General features: G+C 40.1%; 1 protein-coding gene across 1 annotated transcript; it reads right to left on the bottom strand.

Annotated features, from left to right (window-relative positions):
- Positions 1-318: 318 nt before the first annotated feature.
- Positions 319-19,323, bottom strand: LOC121610555 (phosphatidylinositol-3-phosphatase SAC1-B). The gene is made up of 20 exons (XM_041942727.1): positions 19,289-19,323; positions 16,397-16,494; positions 16,157-16,231; positions 15,886-16,013; positions 12,517-12,666; positions 10,682-10,741; positions 7,568-7,601; positions 6,690-6,791; positions 5,632-5,717; positions 5,130-5,216; positions 4,955-5,023; positions 4,288-4,367; positions 4,065-4,163; positions 3,825-3,963; positions 3,042-3,111; positions 2,835-2,907; positions 2,066-2,159; positions 1,434-1,526; positions 1,289-1,346; positions 319-1,085 (listed from the first exon to the last, which is right to left on the bottom strand). The coding sequence occupies exons 1-20, from the start codon at positions 19,315-19,317 to the stop codon at positions 949-951; spliced, it is 1,761 nt and encodes a 586-aa protein (XP_041798661.1). The 5' UTR covers positions 19,318-19,323; the 3' UTR covers positions 319-948.
- Between the last annotated feature and the right edge of the window lie 1,869 nt (positions 19,324-21,192).

Here is a 21,192-nt window from a genome sequence, read left to right as displayed (position 1 = left end):
ATAAGGATATAATTTTCTAAAACAATGACATTTCTCAGTTTCAACATTTGATGTGTTGTCTTTGTGCTATTTTCAATATGGGGTTTCAGTGTTTTGCAAATCATCACATTCTGTTTCTATTTTCATTTTACACAGTGTCCCAATTTTTTTGGAAATGGGGTTGTATTAATAACTATAGTGACTGATGAGCACCTTATCACAAACACATTAAATACTGTTTATGCCCGATATATTTCTCGACTACATGAAGTTATAAAGACTGCACAAATGTACCATTCGACAAGTTATCAATACTGCAAATAATAAGGAGACTGAGGATTTTCACTGATACACTGTATCACTGCATGTTAAATTGTAGCACCAGATTTCTTCGGGCTTTTTGAACAGGACAGCCTAATGGACCTGTTGCTGGTCTTGAGAATGCAGACTTCGAAACAGCAGTGTTTAACCTGGGAGAGAGCATGTGTACATAGGTAAATATTGGCAACTGCAAGAAGAAACAGGTAATGCGCAAATTAACAGTACATACAATAATTCATTTACAGCTGTTCTCAATCTGATCCCTCTGCATCCATTAAGGGAATACAGTGGGGCAAACTCTAACTTTATGTAGGTCCCAGAGCATTCCTCTGAATTTAGGAAGAATGACATTCGGTATGAACAAACTCCAAAGTTGCACTGTCCAGTAAATTCTGTGGATAGACAGTCCTGTCCACATGACTGTCACTGCAGTGTGGATAGCAGCAGGCCCATGCACTTCCATTCTCTCTCTTGTCCACTGTTTTAGTACACAAGGCCGGCACTGGTGTCCACCACCCTCCTCCACTCCACCCTATATTAGTAAAGGCTCCAGGCCTGCTGATGCTGATGCTGGGAGTTAAGTGATGAAGAGCTAGACGATGAGGTGGTGAGCTCGCCAGGGCCAAGCTGCTTTCCACACACACATATTCAGTCCAGCTTCTCCTTCTGGACCAGCTTAGGAGCATCTACAAAGTCCAGTCCATTGAAGAGGATGAGGCCGCCCGTCATCACACTGGCTGTCCCCCAGAACAGAACATAGGCCAGAGTTTCTGTCCACGTGTCACCTGGGGGGGACAGTGGGTCATACTGAGTCAGTGGAGGTAATTTAAAACAAATTTTGCATTCTCTGCCAAAATATTGGGGGAAGTTTCCAAAAATAATAATTAGTGCATACATTTTTTGAGCCTGACATGAATAAACCTTAATATAAATAAACGTATGTTGCTATGTTTGTGGGTATGAAAATTCTTATTGCAGTTTGTCTTACCAGCCATTAGCAGGCAGATGATACACATGGAGAAAGCTACCACCATAATAATAGGCAACTAGAAAAGGGGGAAAAAAAAAAGACGCATCACATTATAGACTCTGGAAGAAGAAAAACTCAATTCATCTTCCTGGGCCCTTCTTACCGTCAGAAACTTCCAGTCTTTGGGGTCACGCAATGGGGTGGTCCAATCAGCTTCATCCACAGCATAGTTCCCCAGGAACAGATCAATGGAGTCCTGCATAGAAACAGACCAACTGAATTTCCAACAGTCATTCTTTTCTGAATTGTTGTCGTTGAAGTATTTGCACTTTAGTGCAACTGTAAATATTGCATTACATTAACTACTCAGCTGCCCTGTGATCATAAACACTTCTGATAATCATGTTCTGCTACATGACAGGCTCTGACAAACTGTCTTAAGTGATTGGGTTAAGGCTGTTTTGTTCAGGGTTAGTTTTGATTATTTTCAAAAGCAACTCATTAAAAAAAGTTTTTGTTTTCTTTTTTTCCTTTAGCCCCTCTATAAATGTCAGCACGCTTTGCTGATACTTACATTGTTAAGTTATATTTTCCCCACCACCACAACAGCCCCATCCTTTCAGTCAGGAAAGGATGTGACTACTGGATTATTTCAGTGTTCACTAAATTTAATCTGTCAGAGATGCCTCTAATACTTTATGTATTCATTGTATTGCATGTAATATGACTGTAAAACACAAATCACTAATCCACACAGATACTGTAGCACTCAAATCTGCACAGGTTTGGACCCACCTGTCTAAAACCATCAGAGAAATTGTTTTTATAATATCGGATCATGGAGTTCCAGCCATCCATCAGCAGCCCACACTGAGTCCTCTTCCCTGTTCTGAAAGATCAACATGTAGTAAGAACATACAGAAAGTCACATGTCTCTAGAGGATGAATCTGGACCTATTTTGGTGACCCGTGACCTGTAGCATCACCATTTACACTTGCTCACTTAAATATACAGAAATATCTAAATCTAACTCACTATATTTACAGGGGATATCCATGCTTCCCAGAGAATAAACCCTCTCTATTTTGGACATTTCATGAGCTTTCTTTTTGTGAACTTTATGCTCATAATCTTAGGTTTCACAGCAATGGCATGTACTCTGTTGACTACCCTTCTCTGTAGACCTGCTGTATCTCTGTTCTAACTTCATACTGCAACTTGCTTCTCCTTCAAGGGAATGGAACCAATTGGAGCCTAGTAACTGATACATGACTTGCTAATGCAATAGCGTGGTGTGACTAGAGGACAGGTCAAGATAATCTGAAAATATCAGGATTGATCTTCTAGGGACCATGAATATCCACAGCAGATTTGATAGAAATCTGGACATCATTTGTTAAAATGGATCAAAGCTCCAGATACTCTTTGATCCAGAGTACTGTAATACAGAGGAACAAATGAACAGATAAGCAGACGAGCCTACATCTTCCTTTTAAGACTGTTCCTTTGTCATTTGCAGGTAGCATGTGTTGGATATTGGCTGTTTGCTGTGTGAAAACATACCTGGTGAAGTCGGTCTTCAATGCACCAGTTCCAGCATACTGCTTGGCACAGGCATCAGCATTGTCTGCCCAGGCTGCTTGTAAACAAGCAGGGACAGAACACAAAACAGAAAGAGAAACAAGATCATATTATCAAATATGACCATAAATGGAGGCATGCCAGGTGATTAGTTCAAAGGAAACAAATGAGGCGTCTGGAAGAGCCCACCGTTCTTGTATATCTTCTCAAAATCTGCCTGCTCTTCAATCTGCTGGCCCATGGGAAGGACTCCCATTCTCTGCAGGCAGACACACATTTCAGTTGAGAGGAAAGTCTCTAAACCATGATTCATTAACCCTTTGACTCATTTATCAAAGGCTGTTAACCTAAAGAATATTTCAAGATTTTTGTAAGACACCTCAATGTTTTCTGATCTGCTTTTATTCAACACTTCCTCCATGTTTACCTGTTATCTTGATAAATTCAGTATAACGTCCATTTCCACAGCATGAACTTAATGTCATGTGACAGTCTTTTTCTCTGACTTTATTTTTTTAACAGAAATACTGTTTTCCTTCATTCAACACATCTGAAAAGACTACATTAAAAGCTTTTCAGTGGCCTTAAGGGCACAGTCTCTCCCCTTTCCTGGTAGGCTTTTAATGTGAAACATCTGCAGTAAGTGTGCAAATTTATTGACAGGTGTTCAACACTGATTGGGGAAAAACCCCAGCCAGGTTCAGGATACACAGAGAGCAGCAGAAAGGTGAGTATGACATGACTGTTGTTTAACTAATCACATTAAAGCTAATGTTGAATATATCATGTAAGCCAATCTAACACAGGTAAAACTCCACTACTGTATTCAAGCTGTCAATGCCTCAAGCTATTATTTGATGTCATCATGTTGTATAAAATGGAATCTATTGTGATCAACATGAATTTAAGATGAGCATAGACACTGCTCCCTATGTTCAATTGTCCACCTCCTGTATGATTATGGGATCCTACCCGTAGCTGGGACTGCAGCGAGCGTCGGGCCAGCAGGCTCTGGATGACATTAGTACGGTCCAAACAGTCCATGCAGTTGCTCCGAAAAGTCCCCTCCTGGTTCAACAGCTCCTTCCCATCTGCATCTACCAGGAAATATCTGAATCCACATTCACATCATTACTTCTGATAGAGAGTACATAGACATCTAGCTGGTGGACTTGTATATCAGTTCATACACAGTGCAAAAGGCACACTGACCCAAATTCATCCTGCAGTTCAGCGACTCTGTCCAATAAGATCTGCAGGCGGTGCCACCTCATCCGACTGCACTCTTTATGGAAGTCAAAGGCTATGTACCTGTAGAAAAGCAAGCAGGTCAAGTACAATGACCTCAATCAAATTTGAGGTGGACTAAATATGAGGCACTAAAAGAAGCCAGCAACATGTGAGGGGTAAAAGGCAGAATTGGAGGTAATCTTACTTGATCATGCCATTACCCAAGCTGGTCACCATCTTGTCAAATGCCAACTCCAGTGGCTTTTCTGAACCCTTTTGGTTGATCTGTGAAAAAAGGAAAACAAGAACTCAGTGTTATTATCTAATGCAAACAACCATTAAGTATATGGAAAATTATTCATTTTTGGTTTTTGTTTTCATTCAAAATAAATGGAATTATGTAAACAAACTGGCATTTGAAGGGTTAAAAATCGGAAAATGAATTAATATTTGGTAGTTATGTTATCAGGACTGATGTTGGTTAAAAATATTAAACTCAGTGAAAATGGAAAACAATATGAATATATAATAATGGCTGTTTTTTGACACAGACATTTATGTATGATTTTGTATTTTGAGGAACGTATTGTAACGCACAAGGGTTAATAATCTATTATTTCCTTTGAGTGCTTCTTTCTAGTCAGGGTCATATCATAGGCTGAAGGTCTGAAATCAATATCTGGCACATTGATTTCATAAAAATAAATTACTACATGTGATAATTTGCTTTTGTAACTTGTGCTGCCACTTGGCCAGGACGCCCTTGGAAAAGAGATTTTTAATCTCAATGGGCCAATTTTCCTGGTAAAATAAAGGTTTAATAAAAATATATATATATATATATATATATATTGCACATTTTTTCATCTTACCAAGTTCAAAATGGCTTGTCTTCCATAGAGAATAATCTGTGAGTCAAAGTGTCTCTGAAATCCATCCAACTAAACAGATAAACAGAGAGAAGAGGAAAAACTGCATGAGAAATTAAGATAAATATTACAAATGCACAGAGGGCCTTGTTTCACGTAAAGTGTAAAGGCATCTTACATGGTTGACTGTTTTGCTGATCTGTGGTTTTGGCTTGTACTTGAGATTGGGCCTTTGGGACCAGTAGAAGGGGATGGAGCCTCTTGTCTAAGAAGAAAAAGGGCATAATGCATGAACATATCATCTTGCTTTCATAAACTCTTTCCCCCATTACAACATGTACAAAACCATCAATGCCACAATCTGCAGTGGGTTTACAGTACCCCTTTGAGCCACCTTTCAGAGTCATGCACCACTAGGCCACAACAGTGGACACAGAATGTGGACTGTGTGGAATCTGTGCAAGAAGGTGGACAGAACTGTTTATATTCCTCTGAAACTAATTTTTGAGGAATATGAACATACAAACTTGGCACATTGAAGACATGCTTATAGTATTGACAAAAATAACAAAAAGTTGACATGACATCAGCATAGCAGGCTTGAATGATCATTCAATTACCTTATGGACAGTCCAAATGAGACACTAAATATGTCCTGTTGCAGATTTGTTTTGGCTTACCTGAACAAACGAAGCCTTAGCACAGTTATGCTGCACTATCTGTTCTGTTTCCACATAGTTGGCGGCATGTCCTTCTGAATCAATACCTACAGACAAAATCACAAAGAACCAAAGAAGTTAGATATCTAATGGCTTCAAAGTCCCACTAATGCAGAGACTTTTCTTTTACTCATTGTCCACAGGATGTGCCTGATTAGCATGTTTGTGCTGGAGCAGGCAACATGAAATTCACTTGAATGTATGTATATAAATGCCTATATTTACTGACAATTGACATGAAACTATAATGTAATGACACATTTCATTTGTTACTGGTTAAGTCTTTCCCCACATAATGTACACAGCAACAGCAACACAGCATAACTAGGTTTTTTTAACTGTCATACAACCTTGATTCCAAAAAAGTTTGGACACTGTAAAATACAAATAAAGCAGAATGTGACAATTTGCTAATCCTTTTTGAAATACGCTGAATTGAACACAGCACAAAAAATATATATTTAACCTTGCACCTTATCAACTTAATTGATTTTTGTAAATATATTCTTATTCTGAATTGCTAGCAACATATTTCAAACAAGTTGGAAAAGGGGCAACAATAGACTGGGAAACTTGTGGCACGTTCAACAACAGTTTGGAACATTTCACAGGCTGACCGGTGAGAGTATAATGACTGGGTATGAAAGGGGCATCCTCGAAAGGTCCAAGGTTCACAACTTTGTCAAAAAACACACAATTTTATGTATGATCTCGGGAAAAGCAAAACTGGTGCCTGTAAACACAGCTGGTTAGCAAAGGACTACATTCTGTTTTTATTTAGGTTTTAAACAGCGTTGCAATGTTTTTGGGATCAGGGTTGTAAATGAGCGGCAAATGTGGTTTCAATATGTTTATAAAACACAAAAAATGTTGCCGAATTATTGCTAAACATTATTGGAAATATGTGTGCTGAATAACACACTGAAGACAGTTCACTTTAGAAATACATCAGAACTGTGACAGAGACATAGAGTGACTGGAATGTGACACAGCCACATCCGGTGGAAATGAGGTGTTACCTCGGACATAGTAGCGGACTCCGGCTCTAAAACAGCTCCTCCTGGAGATAATACTCCACTCAAACACCTTTCCATTGATGCAGCTTGACTTCATGGTGATGACTAGTCAACAGATGTGTTAAGAAACCAACAGTGCTGACACAAAATAGTAAGTCAGTGCCATACACATAAAAAGATAACATAAACACATATAAAGAAGCAAACCTGATGCTTACTGATTTAACATATTTGTTGGATCAGTATCAGAAATGTTTTTTTAATACTGAAGCACCTTTTTAGGCACCGTATTGTAGTCTTTTAGTTCTCAGTTTTAAGTCCTAGATCTAGAGATAGGCAGTGAATAATAATTTTAATAATAATCCAAGTCAAGGAAAAAAAATGCTCTTCAATGATAACATTCAACAGCATAAAGCACATGGAACAGCTTTAGACATAAATCTAAGAGTAGCCATAAAAGCTCAAATACACTCCAATGATGAGAGCGATGGACTGCATTTGTATAGCACTTTTCTAGTCCTACCAACCACTCCAAGCAGTTTACAACACAAGTCAGCATTAGCACACACCTTCATACCTCATGGCAGAGGCTACTATGCGAGGTGCCACCTGCTCGTCAGGAGCGATAGCCATCCACACAGTGGTGACACAGCATGGGGACCAGTTTGAGGTTCATTTTCTTGCCCAGGAACACTTTGACATGTAGACTGCAGGGCCCAGGAATCAAACCACCAACCTTCTGATTAGTGGACAACCACTCTAGCTCCCGAGTCACAAGCAACCTGAAAGGTCTCACACTCATTCACTAAAAATGTATTGCCCATTTTAAATTTATAAGAGGAGGAGTACTGTGGCAGTCAAACAACAACAGGAAAGGATACAACCATGAACAACAGGATACACAAATTTGTGTAACTGTAAAATAAGAGTAGTGTTAGACGGCGCTAATAGTTAAATGCTTTACTGTCATGCAGGGTTATTATCGTTCTGTGTATAATTCATCTGAAATAAAAATTGTTCTCTGAAAAGAACAAGATATCACAAAATCAGATGAGCCCCACCAAGTTACACAGAAGTTAAGGCAATGGAAGAGGACCATTCGAATGAAACATCTCATCATGATACTGAATCAAGAACCAGGGTGATGCAAACTCTCTTTCACGGTATTATTGATGAATAGGAATGTGTGGGGTGTTGGGGGGGGGATACAACCCTGATTTCAAGAAAACTGGGATGCGATGCAATCATTTGCAAATGACCTTTTTAACATTTTGCCTATGTAGTTCCAGAGTTCACGTATTAATATCCTTCATACAATCATGTGTTAAGTGGTGAAGCACAACCCATTCATACCTAATCATGATAATATCACCTGGTACCTATTATCCTTAAAACTTTCCTTTTTGATAAAGCTTACATTTAGGGCTGGCTCAGGCTCACCTTGGACCAGCCCCGAGCTATGCTGCCATAGGATTAGGCTGCAGAGGGACTTCCAATGACATGCAAACCTCTGTTCTTCTCTCCCTCTCCATCTGTGTCCTATCAAGACATGTTGCTGACTTGGCTTCTTCCCCGGAGTCTTTGTGCTTTCTCGTCTTGCTGGTCCGAATGGAGAGCGGCTGAACCTGGACTACTGATGACACCTACTGGACATCCACTGCAACTTTTATTATTATTTATTAGCTATGCTACTATTATTATTAGAGCATTAGTGCCATACTTTGTTCATATACTATCTGCTATTAATATGTAAATATAGTGCCTATCATAAGTATTCACCCCCTTTGATGTTTTACCCTTTTATTGCTTTCATAAATCATTCATGGTCAATAAAATTTGGCTCTCTTAACACAAAAATTTATTTTTGTGTCAATTTTGCTCCATTCTTCTTTGCAAAACGGCTCAAGCTCTGTCAGGTTGCGTGGGTATCGGGCATGAACAGTCCTTTTAACCCGGGCAGCAGTTGCTACATGCACAGTCACTCCCATCTCAGCAGCTGAAGCTTGTAACTCCTTCAGAGTAGTCGTAGCGGTCTTGGTGGCTTCTCGCACTAGTCTCCTACTTGCACGGTCACTCAGTTTACGAGGGCGGCCTGATTTAGGCAGATTCACACAAGTGCCATATTCCTTCCATTTCTTGATAATTGACTTCACTGAACTCCGGGTGATGTTCAGTGCCTTGGGAATTTTTTTGAAACCATCCCCTGAATTGTACTTCTCAATAACCCTTTCCCTGAGTTGCTTAGAGTGTTCTTCCGTCTTCATGGTGTAATGGTAGCCAGGAATACTGATCAACCACTCTCTGGACCCTTCAGACACAGGAGTTTTACAACTCAATCACTTGAAACACACCCACACCACTCAGGTGATCTTCATTTCACTAATTGTGAGGCTATTGGCAACAATTTGATGGACCTCTATTGAATTAGACCATTAAATTAAAAAGGGGGTGAATAACAATTGTTTTTATTTATATAATTTTCTTTCATTAACATTACTTTATAGAAATCTGTTTTCACTTTGACATTAAAGAGTTTTTTCCAATAAATTTTTGTGTTAAGAGAGCCAAATTTCTAAGTCTTTCTCTCACTCTCTTTGTCTGTCTCTCACTCTCTTTGTCTGTCTCTCTCTCTCTCTCTCTGTGTCTCTGTCTGTGTCTGTGTCTCTGTCTGTGTCTGTCTCTCTCTCTCTCTGTCTGTGTCTGTCTCTCTCTCTCTCTCTCTGTGTCTCTGTCTGTGTCTGTGTCTGTGTCTCTGTCTGTGTCTGTCTCTCTCTCTCTCTCTCTGTGTCTCTGTCTGTGTCTGTCTCTCTCTCTCTCTCTGTGTCTCTGTCTGTGTCTGTGTCTCTGTCTGTGTCTGTCTCTCTCTCTCTCTCTCTGTGTCTCTGTCTGTGTCTCTCTCTCTCTCTCTGTGTCTCTGTCTGTGTCTGTGTCTCTGTCTGTGTCTGTCTCTCTCTCTCTCTCTGTGTCTCTGTCTGTGTCTGTCTCTCTCTCTCTCTCTCTGTGTGTCTCTGTCTGTGTCTGCCTCTCTCTCTCTCTCTCTCTCTCTGTGTCTCTGTCTGTGTCTGTGTCTCTGTCTGTGTCTGTCTCTCTCTCTCTCTCTGTGTCTCTGTCTGTGTCTGTGTCTCTGTCTGTGTCTGTCTCTCTCTCTCTCTCTGTGTCTGTGTCTGTGTCTGTGTCTCTGTCTGTGTCTGTCTCTCTCTCTCTGTGTCTCTGTCTGTGTCTCTGTCTGTGTCTGTCTCTCTCTCTCTCTGTGTCTCTGTCTGTGTCTCTGTCTGTGTCTGTCTGTCTGTCTCTCTCTCTCTCTCTCTCTCTCTCTGTGTCTCTGTCTGTGTCTGTGTCTCTGTGTCTGTCTCTCTCTCTCTGTCTCTCTGTGTCTCTGTCTGTGTCTGTGTCTCTGTCTGTGTCTGTCTCTCTCTCTCTGTGTCTCTGTCTGTGTCTGTCTCTCTCTCTCTCTCTCTCTCTCTCTGTCTCTGTCTGTGTCTGTGTCTCTCTCTCTCTGTGTCTGTGTCTGTGTCTCTCTCTCTCTGTGTCTGTGTCTCTCTCTCTCTGTGTCTGTGTCTGTGTCTCTCTCTCTCTGTGTCTGTGTCTGTGTCTCTCTCTCTCTGTGTCTCTCTCTCTCTGCGTCTGTGTCTGTGTCTGTGTCTCTCTCTCTCTCTAATAAATAATTAGTATCACATTCTGTTATATTTACGTTTTACACAGCGTCTCAATTTTTTGGAATCAGGGTTGTATCTGCTGCAGGCTCCTGGGGCCTAGCCAATTGATTTGTAGCCAAACCAATGAGTGTTGTATCTTCTAGCACTATTACTGCAGTATGATGTTTGAACTCAAGCTATAGCAGTCAAGCATTCTTCCTGTGGTAAAGGCAGCTGAACCTGAAGACAGTTCAAGAGCCTAATTTATAATTTTCAGAAGTGTTAGTGTACTCAGGGCAAAGTTTCCTATAGTGAAAAGTCAATAGAAATGCTATGAAAGAGAACAGTAATTCGTCTTACCTCTGGCTGCGCAATGAATTCCCTCAACAGGTGACCATTCCAGACAAAACGCTGATCTGCCTAGTACAAGGACAGGTACGACATGTTAATATTAAGCCAAATACACAAGCAGACATGGTTGTGGCCACCACCTGTAGATACCTGTTTATATACATTTTAGTATATTTCAGCTGCTGTCGGTACATTCCACTTGTATATTTTATTCTATTGGCACATTTCACTGGCATATTTTATTGTTTATTGTTTAGTATATTTTATTGCCTTCGTATATTTTCATTCTGGTATATTTTTAATTGCATTTACGGATATTTCTATTGCACATTGCTTTATTTTATTGTAGTTATCTTAATTTTATTCTTTCTAATCTTTCTTATCTTTCTTATTATCTTGTTTCTAACATGGGGGTTGCAATGAAAATTTCATTGACATGTCATGCTCAATGACAATAAAAAATCTTGAATCTTGAATATGGCTGACTGTAAGGAACACACCTAAAAAAAGAAATGTTTCTAAACATAAGTAACTGTACATTTGGAATATTTAATTGAGATAGAAGATGTTTTTTCTGCATATGCACATAACAATCTGAATAATGCTTCAATTGTTTATGTGAATTTAACTGTACTTTTCTGGGTATTTAATTGTGGCCACTGTGAGCCTACCAATCCTTAGAGCAGGCATGGGCAAACTACGGCCCGAGGGCCATATGCGGCCCATTACAAATTTTAATCCGGACCGCCGAACTTGAAGAAATTATATCAATAAACCTTGTTAATGTTTTATTTTTCCTGCAATTCTGGCTTTTTCTCAATAGATGGCGCACTCTAGATACATTGAGCTTTGTTGAGGTGCAGCGTATTACTCCACATTTGCGCTTTACTCTTCAACCCTCGGCCCTTCTGTAAAGATGAGCGGAGCTAAGAAAAGAAAAGTGGACAGAGAATGCCCAGTTTTTAATAAGGAGTGGACAGCTAAATATTTTTTTACTGAACACCGATCAGCTGCTGTATGCCTGATATGCCAAGAGACTGTGGGGGTGTTTAAAGACTATGATACAGCATGAAAACTGACTCCAGGCTTTGATGCGCTGGATAAAAAGGGAGACCAACAACACTGTTCCCACTGAAATTAAAAGTATGTTTCTCCGTTGTTATGTAAAAAATGCATCTGAAAATAATTTCTTCAATAAGCCTTACATGTTACATGTCATGTCTGTTAAGGGATGCACAAATGTGGTGCTCAGGTGCACGTACGTTCTCAAAACCAAGTGTGCAAATATAACGCGATCAAATATAACGCGCTCCGCATACTGGCGCATTGTCACTGTTCCGTCCTCGCGCTGGTCATGGTTGAGTTTTGGCTTTAGGGATGATTGAATAGAAGGAGCAGGACAAGTAGACCTGCATCTCCTACCGTTTTTTTAAATAAAGACAGTCAGGAGGAGAGTGATGATGATGATATCCTGAAGGATAACACAACTTTCAGTGCTTTAAAATAATAAAAATATTATATATAATATTTTATTCATTTAATTTTCAGTGTTTTCAGAGTCATTTCAATAAATAGCTCAGTTCTGTGGGACTTCAAAGACAGATATGTAGTTGTAATGCTTTTGTTCATTTTCAATTGAAATTAAAGCACATGTTTTCTACATATCCCGTGATATTTATTTTCTCTTATGAGGTGGATTACCAAAACACTCCATCCATCTGCTCCTGGTCCGGCCCCCCAGTCAAATTTTAGAACCCTTTGTGGCCCACAAGTGAAAAAGTTTGCCCACCCCTGCCTTAGAGAGACAAGATTATATGGGGTATATACAATGAGGTATGTTTTACCCTCTCCAGTAGGCTCATCTCTTGAAACTCAGGGCTGGTGTTGGCCAGGCGCTGCAGAGTGTGGGTCAGGTCATAGTCTGTTGCAAAGTAGAAGCCATCTGTATGAAGCACACTGTTGATCATTGATAGAAAAGTCTTGTTGTCTTGCATCTGAAACAAGAGATAGAGAGTTCCAGCACCAAAGGTGAGAAATAAAAACTCTGACTGGAGAAGGACAGTAGTGTGGAATTCAAACAGTAGAGGAAGCTATTGCCACTGACCGGACACTAAAGAGATTTTGGCAGAAACTTAGGTGCTTCTCATTTTATGTGTACTTGCTCCTTAGTGCTCATATGACCAACAAATCAATCAGGTCTACCATCATGAAGGACATCTAAATCCTCTTAATTCTCTGAACACACCCAGCTTGGTATGGTTTTTCACCTTTTGCCTGGATTGTCTGGAAGACTGACCTCTCGCAGAGCACAGCGTTTTTCAAATTGTAGCTTTTGTGACAATGAAAAAATATCTTGTGGTGTCCCACAAGTGAGTTGCTTGGGGCCACTTTTTCAGTCTCTAAGAATGATTTACCATGTGTTGTTAATAATGCCAATGTAGTTTTGTATGAGAATGACTTAATTTTGTTTTGTGTGTCACCAAATTTAGCAGAGCTGAGAGAATGTACATGTCAAGATTAATACCATTACTAAATGAGAGAAAATAATACTTAACATTAGTAAACTACATATGCTGCATTTGGTTGTCAAAATGTTCTCATTACCGCCACTGCACTCAACTAATAGATTTTATAGATAGGATATCAGTTGACCACGTGAATAAAACCAAATTACTTGGTGTTAAATTAGCTATTTTACTTGGTCTGACCATTTCAATTACATTGCCTCCAAGATGGGACAGGGCATTGCTATTTCAAGGAAATATTCTGCATATATTCCATCTTCTGTTATGATTGATGTTGTTAGGTCACTTGTTCTGTCACACCTGGACTACTGCATCTGGTCAGGTGTTGTTGAAAAAATACCTAAAAATAAAAACTTCAAATTGTACAGAGCAAAACTGCCAGATTAGTTCTTCACTGTTCTTTACACTCTAATATGAATGAGATGCATAAATGACTATGCTGGCTAAGTGTAGCAACTAAATTAAGGTTAATGTCTTCTGTTATTTATGCAAACTGTCATATGGAATAATACACCGCACTTCTCACGTGAAAAAAACAGGACACAAAACACAAAACAAGACAGGACACGACAAGTGACTTCTGGTCAGCTGGTAGTGCATTGTCATCATAGAAATTACATGGAGAGAACTCTTCTGTGTATAGGTTGTAACTGACTTTTAGGACAACTCTGAGTCATGTCACCTGCAGAAGTTCTCTGATGACTCAGCTGTTGAGGACGCTGTACAGGACACTGATAGACAACTTTGTTGAGTGGTCCGACCGGTTCAACCTCTGCTATTGGGTGAGAAGCTGCGGGGGGTGGGTGTTAACGACGCAGTGATCTCCTGGATTACTGACTACTTGACAGGCCGGCCACAGTTTGTCCGTCTGGGCAGCGGGCTGTCTGATGTGGTGGTCAGTGATACAGGAGCTCCACAGGGGACTGTGCTTTCTCCCTTCCTCTTCACCTTATACACCACTGACTTTAAGTACAACTCTGAGTCATGTCACCTGCAGAAGTTCTCTGATGACTCAGCTGTTGTCGGGTGTATAAGAGAGGGAGAGGAGGGGGAGGAGGGGGAGTACAAGACACTGATAGACAACTTTGTTGAGTGGTCTGAACAGAACCACCTGAGGCTGAACATCAGCAAAACCAGAGAGATGGTGATCGACTTCAGGAGGAAGAAGACGCCTTCACAGCCACTACGGATCAAAGGGGAGGTGGTGGAGGACTACAAATACCTTTGAGTGGTGATCGACAACAGACTGGACTAGAAATTCAACACAGAGACTGTGTACAAGAAGGGGATGAGCAGACTCTACTTCCTGAGGAAACTGAGATCCTTTAACGTGTGCAGCAAAATGTTGGAGATCTTCTACCAGTCTGTGGTTGCCAGCGCCATCTTCTTTGCTATTGTATGTTGGGGCAGCAGCATCAGAGCCAGCGACGCCAACAGACTTGATAAGATCATCAAGAAGGCTGGCTCTGTACTTGGACTCAGACTTGAGTCTTTTAAGACTCTGGTGGAGGGGAGGACGCTGAATAAACTGTTATCCATCATGGACAATGATCAGCACCCTCTCCATCACACAGTGGACAGACAGCGGAGCACCTTCTCCCACAGGCTGCTACAGCTCCGCTGTCGAAGGGACAGATACAGGAAATCTTTCCTACCACATGCCATTACACTGTACAATAACAGCTAAAAATAAGTACAATAAGTACAATACTTTTTATTACTTCTGTTTGCTATTTTTGATATTTTATTATTATGTATATAATCTTTTTACTGCTTGCTATTTTGATATTTTATAATGTATAGTTTGTTCTTTATAGTCGTATTCCACTTATTTTCACTTATTTCACTGTGTGTAATGCTGCTGCTGCACTGCAATTTCCCAGCTTGGGATAAATAAAATCAATCAATCAATCAATCAATCAATCAATCAATCAATCAATCTATCAATCCATCTATCAATCCATCTATCTATCGTAAGGTGTTAAAGTTCCAAACCTACAAACCTACTTTTAGCACTACTCTATTATTCATGTCAACATACGCTAATATCATTACATCTGTGCAACTTATCTTGTGTAATAATATATATTTTTACTGTGCTTATGTTTTTACTGTGCAATCGTACAAAGACACTGCATTTTTATTATTCATATTTTATTCATGTGCAATTCAAAATCTACTGTGAAAATGAGCTTTTAGATTCTTTTGTATATAATGCACATATCCTCTGTAGTTGATTTTATTTTGTATCTTTTTTTATTGACTATTATGTTACATGTTGTTTTTTTTTTCAACCTTCAATCATTACAGAAACGAATTAGCCTATAAACCAGATCAATTAATTCAATTAACTTAACTCAGAGGTCCACTTACAGGTCCAAGGGGTGCTCCTGGCCAATGCATACAAGGAGTGGATGGTGGGAATCCCACTGTTTATTCAACCGGGACCACCAGAAGAAAACCATTGGGACTCACTTAAATATCTAACTGTCAGAACATTTAGCCAGTCTTCTAGTCACAACTATCTTTAGCCACTGAAAACTGCTAGAGACTTTTGAATGGCAGTTCAGGTACTTTAACATCCAGGCCTCCCTTCCACACAGACAATCAGGAATAATAGATAGATAGATACTTTATTCATCTCAAGAGAAATTTGCAAATGAATAATGCCATAAAAATACACCCTACCTGGTTGTCTGTCAGGTGTAGTACCGTCTTCTTAAAAGAGATTATGTCAAAGTCCAGAGCCTTCCACACAGCATGGCCAAGCAAATCTCCCACCTTCTTCTTCTTTGTGATGACAACCAGGTACATGCCTAGCACAAACAGGTGGTTGCAGATGAGAATGCACAGCAGAAAACAAAACACTGATGGAATCTCCTGGTCCTCTAATAGGTGATGGCTGCCATATTTTCCAGGGATAGCTAGAACATAATCTAGCTGCATCATCTGAATTTACCTGCCACCAACCGTATAGTCCCCATGAGTCCACATATTGGCCTGGTCTCAGAGGGTACAGGGATGTCTCTCCTCACTGTGGACCATAGCAGGGACACAACAATGGTTATTGACAGTGTGTTAAGAATGACACGTTGCATCTTCCTTATTGAGCTCAGGCAGAATTATTGAGCAGGGCAGCCTCTTTGTATCTGATCAGTGTGTTCTCATTCAGAACGTCGATCACTTAACCAGGGCTTACCTGTGAGAGTCATCTCTGCTGACACCCGGTCAATAACCAGGACATCCATGGAGCCATCATCAGAAGCCTCTATGTAAAACTTCTCTGGTGTGGTACGCCTGGTAGACAGAGACAAGGCCCATTTCAAAACTAAGACCATTTATCATGATATTGGGTACTACAAGTTGAGGGAGCTAAACTGCGATGAACTCTAAGTGAGTGCTTTAGGGCATTCAATCGTTCGCAACTGGACCTCGTCAGTTTGTCTTAGAAGACGTTTCGCCTCACATCCGAGCAGGTTTCATCAGTTCGTACGCAACCAGACTAGATAGGACAGCTCTAGTCCAATGCAATGATGTTAGGTTCAAGTATTTATCCCCTGAGTGAAACCAACCCCCAAAACCAAGAATGGTATCACTCTATTGTGAGGCAAACGATCCCCCCATTAAGGCGGGGTGGGGTGCAACCCTTTGGTGTCAACGACAGTCGTTAGCCTCGTTAGTGTCCCATTGTTGTCATTTGGAGGCTCCTTGAGCCATGTGTGAATGGCTTTGTTGTTTGTTTTCAGAGGCTAAATCTTTGAATCTCTTAGGGAGAGATGAAAGGACAGCATTGTATGTGGGAGATAGGTGGTGTCTCAGACCTCCCCCTCTGTTCAGAGATGGTTTTTCAACCTTGACATAGATGGCTTCTCTTACCCCTCTTTCAAACCATCTGTCTTCTCTGTCCATTTTTATCCTCAAAGGAGTGTGCTTTCTCCTTGAGATGCAGGTAAACCTCAAGGAGAAAGCACACTCTAACAGAAGCCATCTATGTGCTAAGGTAACATTAATGTTCAGTATGTCACAAGCACACAGTGAAAGAGTTACTGTCGTTAATAATGATGTTACCTACAAGATTGATCTGATTCTTTTCAACAGCTCTTTGGTATCAATGAATTGAAGTTGGACATGGGAGCCCATCTTTTTATTGCTGTGCCTGAGTTTCACTAACCTGACACATCTGATGGTTTGTTACACAGAACCATCTTAAGAGGTTGCCTTTGGAAACTGTTTCAAAAAAGGCAGCCACTTTAAAAAAAAACATTTCTCTATCCTCCTCGAGGAGGACTGATCACGGTCTGATTTCAACAAAACAGATTAATGAACCATTTGCTTTTACATTGCAGTAATGAAAGCTTAAACAAGTCTGGAACATAGGCTAACATTACAAAGATTCTGGGGGCTACACAAAGTGATATTTTAACTGTACCAAAATGTCTTCTAGATCCCTCATCTTCTTTGTAAATTGTATGTGATTGTCATTCAGATTCAGGTGCATTATCAACACCTAATGACCCAAGAGTCAACCTGAATCCTGAAGTGTACCGTAGCTTGAGCATGCTGGGAATGTTACGTTGACCAAAAACATCTGCACAACATTCTTTGAAAGTTGTTGGAAGTTACCAAATAGAAAAGTGTAAGGAATGTTCAAAGGTCAGTATTGTGTGAATGAGCAAAATGTAGCGTTTGATGGAGAACATACAAACAGGGTGGAAACAAGCCAGCGGGTGCAGCAAAAATGAGGAGATGACTGACCCCCAAAAAGATGTCAGAAAAAAGAAAGAAAACATATCATTTTCACGATGAAGGCGGCCTTTTCAGACAGGGAGGTTGTCAAAGAAGCAATGAAGACGAGAAATATGGAATCGATGTAATCTCTAATCTCTAATGTTCACCTGGGGGCAACTACAATGGTAAGAAGAGTGTCGGCAATGTCCGGGACATTAGCCGACCAGCTGGACTGTGATCTGGCAAGGTGCAGGTGGTTTAGCATCCAGTGTGATGAGTCAGATTTATTTAAAAATTTGAAAGTTGATTTTTGTATTTTACATGATGATTATTATTCGTACAAACATGGCGCAAAGTAATTCATGATTTGTTAAAAAATGTTAGTGGCTAGTGAAAATAGGACATTGTGATTTCCTGGGACTGTTGTAGAAGTGATCATTTGAAAAAGTTCAATTTGAAAAACACCTGCACTTGAAGAAAATATAGAAATAAAGTGTTGCATATTGTTTCCTATCTTGTTAAATCATTGTTGATATTTATTGTGAGAAATCATCAACATGATCAGTGTCTTCACATAGATGAATATCATTAATTATTAATAATAACATACAGTTAAAGGAAAATTGAGCAAATTGGCAATTTCAGAAGTGTGTATCAAAATGGTAGCCCTTGGCATTAATCAGTAGCCAGGAAGTAGCTTTCGGCTTCAAAAAGGTTGGTGACCCCGATGTAACCTAACAGACAGCTTGAATTAGTAACTAAACTGTGACAAGTGGGCGATGTTGATTGACATGACTTCCTGTAACATCATGCCACAACGTTGTCATTAACTTAATATAACACTGGTTCTGATTACAAATAACTTGTAGCGACACTAGGTTATTCAACACCATTAACAGTTTGTGTAACAGCGTCATTACAACGAGAAATGCGAAAATGAGACATCTGAAGACAGACAACCGTGTTTGAGAGCTGACACATACTGCCTTTCTGTTTGAGCTAATGTAACTATCTTGAAGCAGCTGGCTAGTGTTAAGCACTACAACCTTCCTGAACCCGGCGTCATCATCAAATCTAGCTCGCTTCACTCAGGAGCATATGACTCCTCACAAGTGATGATGTTAACGATTTCGTGCTTTCCAATTCAACTAGATAAAACTGATCATTTGTGAAGAAAACTTTCTCTGGGATCCGATGTAGCATTGGCTGTAGGACCGGTAACACGATGCCTGCGCAAACAGAATTTAGCTTGCTTATCGTTAGTCATATCAATATGAAGACCTTACAGATTAACCACCCCTTCATTCAGTATGAAAATAAAATAAAACTATGTGATGTTGCGATATTTAGCCATTGCACTTACAAGTTGAAACTCTCATAGGTGCTCGCCATCTTCCCTCCCGTTTGACCTCAGTGACGTGGCAACGACACACCGGCTACTTCCGTCATGTGCCCGTAATCACGCACTCGTTCACCAAACCCTGCCCACAGTCCAATGAGCTCTGTTTAAATGGCTGTGTAATAGGCTCATCGGCAAAATGAAAAAAAAAAAAACTGTTGGACTCTACTCAAACCATTGGGCTTGTTTGAGATGAGCCGGACCGAACAGACATGCGCAATATGCAAACCAGGCAATTCAAATATACGTGAATTCGAACACGTTGCGAACCTGGAAACTGGGTGAGGTCCAATAACATCGACCACCAGAGCCAAAGCGCCCCCGCTGTTCTAAACGCTGCAATTCTGAATCTACAGTTTCAGACGTACACATGCCACATTGCCCCCCTTTTTGTAAACTTAGTAATGTAATACGCCACCAATTTTACAGTTTATAGAGGCGTTCCCAAAACATTAGCCACACCTAGACAATAATGATCATTATCGTCATGTCTGCTTCTTTGTTAAATGACATTTAATCGACTGGATGCAGACCAAGGATTTCCTTTTTATGTCCATGTAGACTTATTTCTTAAGGCATGCTGATTTTAAACAGTCCAAAAGGTTTATCAAAAACACTGGACAATTAAAAACAATCACCAAAACATTTTTGTTATGGATAGATCTTGCAGTCTATTACACATCAGAAATAAATGCGGTAACAGTCAGTCAGCCTGCAGGTTTTGGTTTGCACATCAAAGCACACAACCTTTTCTAACTGCAAAGCATTGTTTGAGCTACCAGTGAAACTGATTGCGAAAGTCCAGTCAGTTGGTGGGAAGTCAAGTCAGTTGTAAAGGTTACAGGGAGTAATTCGCAAGAAATACATGCAAAGTCGCATGATCAGTAAATAACCTGAGATGCAAAAGTCACCACAACTGAAATGCCACTGAAGTATGCTTGCCAGAGGAGACGGTATTCCCAGCAGTGTATCGTAGTGTCCCTCCTCTGCACTGTGACGTGGGGCAAGCTGGTGTCAAGATATAGTTTTTAACACAGAATTGTAAGATGAGGACAAATCCCCTCCTCTGTTTAGTGAGGACTGCTTCGCTCTGACAGAGATGGCCTCCTTGACCCTTCTTTCAAGCCACCTGTCTTCTCTGTCTCAAATATGTACCTTATGACTTAGAATATAACCTGCTTTCGGTGCTCATGTGATTTTAACACATTTGTTCATGTGCTGATCATGTGCTTTCTCTGTGTATTTTACTTGCTGTAGCTTTTACAACTGAGGAAGATGTCCAGATTAAGACCAAAATGTTTTGGAGATTGCTCTAACTTGTCCAGTATTTTCAAGAAACTTGATAAACCTTTTGGTTTGCATTTTCACTGACAGTAACAAGCTAATGTTAGCTTGATAAAGTTAACTACTGTGTGGGGTTATCAAAACATTAACATTAAAACTCTGATTAGCTGATGTCTCGTTAGGTATAACCAGCGTGTTGAAAGACAGAGTTAACCCTCTTGCTACATAGCCCTGTGCATAACATCACAATCACAGAATGTCATTTAAACTCCCAGAAGTAAGTCTAAAACTGTAAGTGCTATGTAAGTGTAAGTGCTATTAAGCAAATAAGAAGAGATGAATCCTGCCTTTATTAATACAAACACAGGGAAGAGATGATTCTGTTTTTCTACCATCTGTCTATCCTTTTATTTCATTGTTGTCTGATGCTTTTGATGCTGTGTGGACTGGACTGTCTTAGTTTAGAGGTGGACATTGGGTGTTTATTATGAGGCTTATCTTATTAACAAAATGATGCCTTATAGAGAAATCAACAGGGATATTATGTTTTTATGCAGGCTGTACCAAATGATGTGGAATCCATA

The sequence above is a fragment of the Chelmon rostratus genome, chromosome 8, assembly GCF_017976325.1.
Source record: "Chelmon rostratus isolate fCheRos1 chromosome 8, fCheRos1.pri, whole genome shotgun sequence".
Classification (NCBI taxonomy): Eukaryota; Metazoa; Chordata; class Actinopteri; order Chaetodontiformes; family Chaetodontidae; genus Chelmon; species Chelmon rostratus.
The sequence above is the reverse complement of the archived record's forward strand: the minus strand, read 5'-3'. Positions and strand labels throughout refer to the sequence as shown.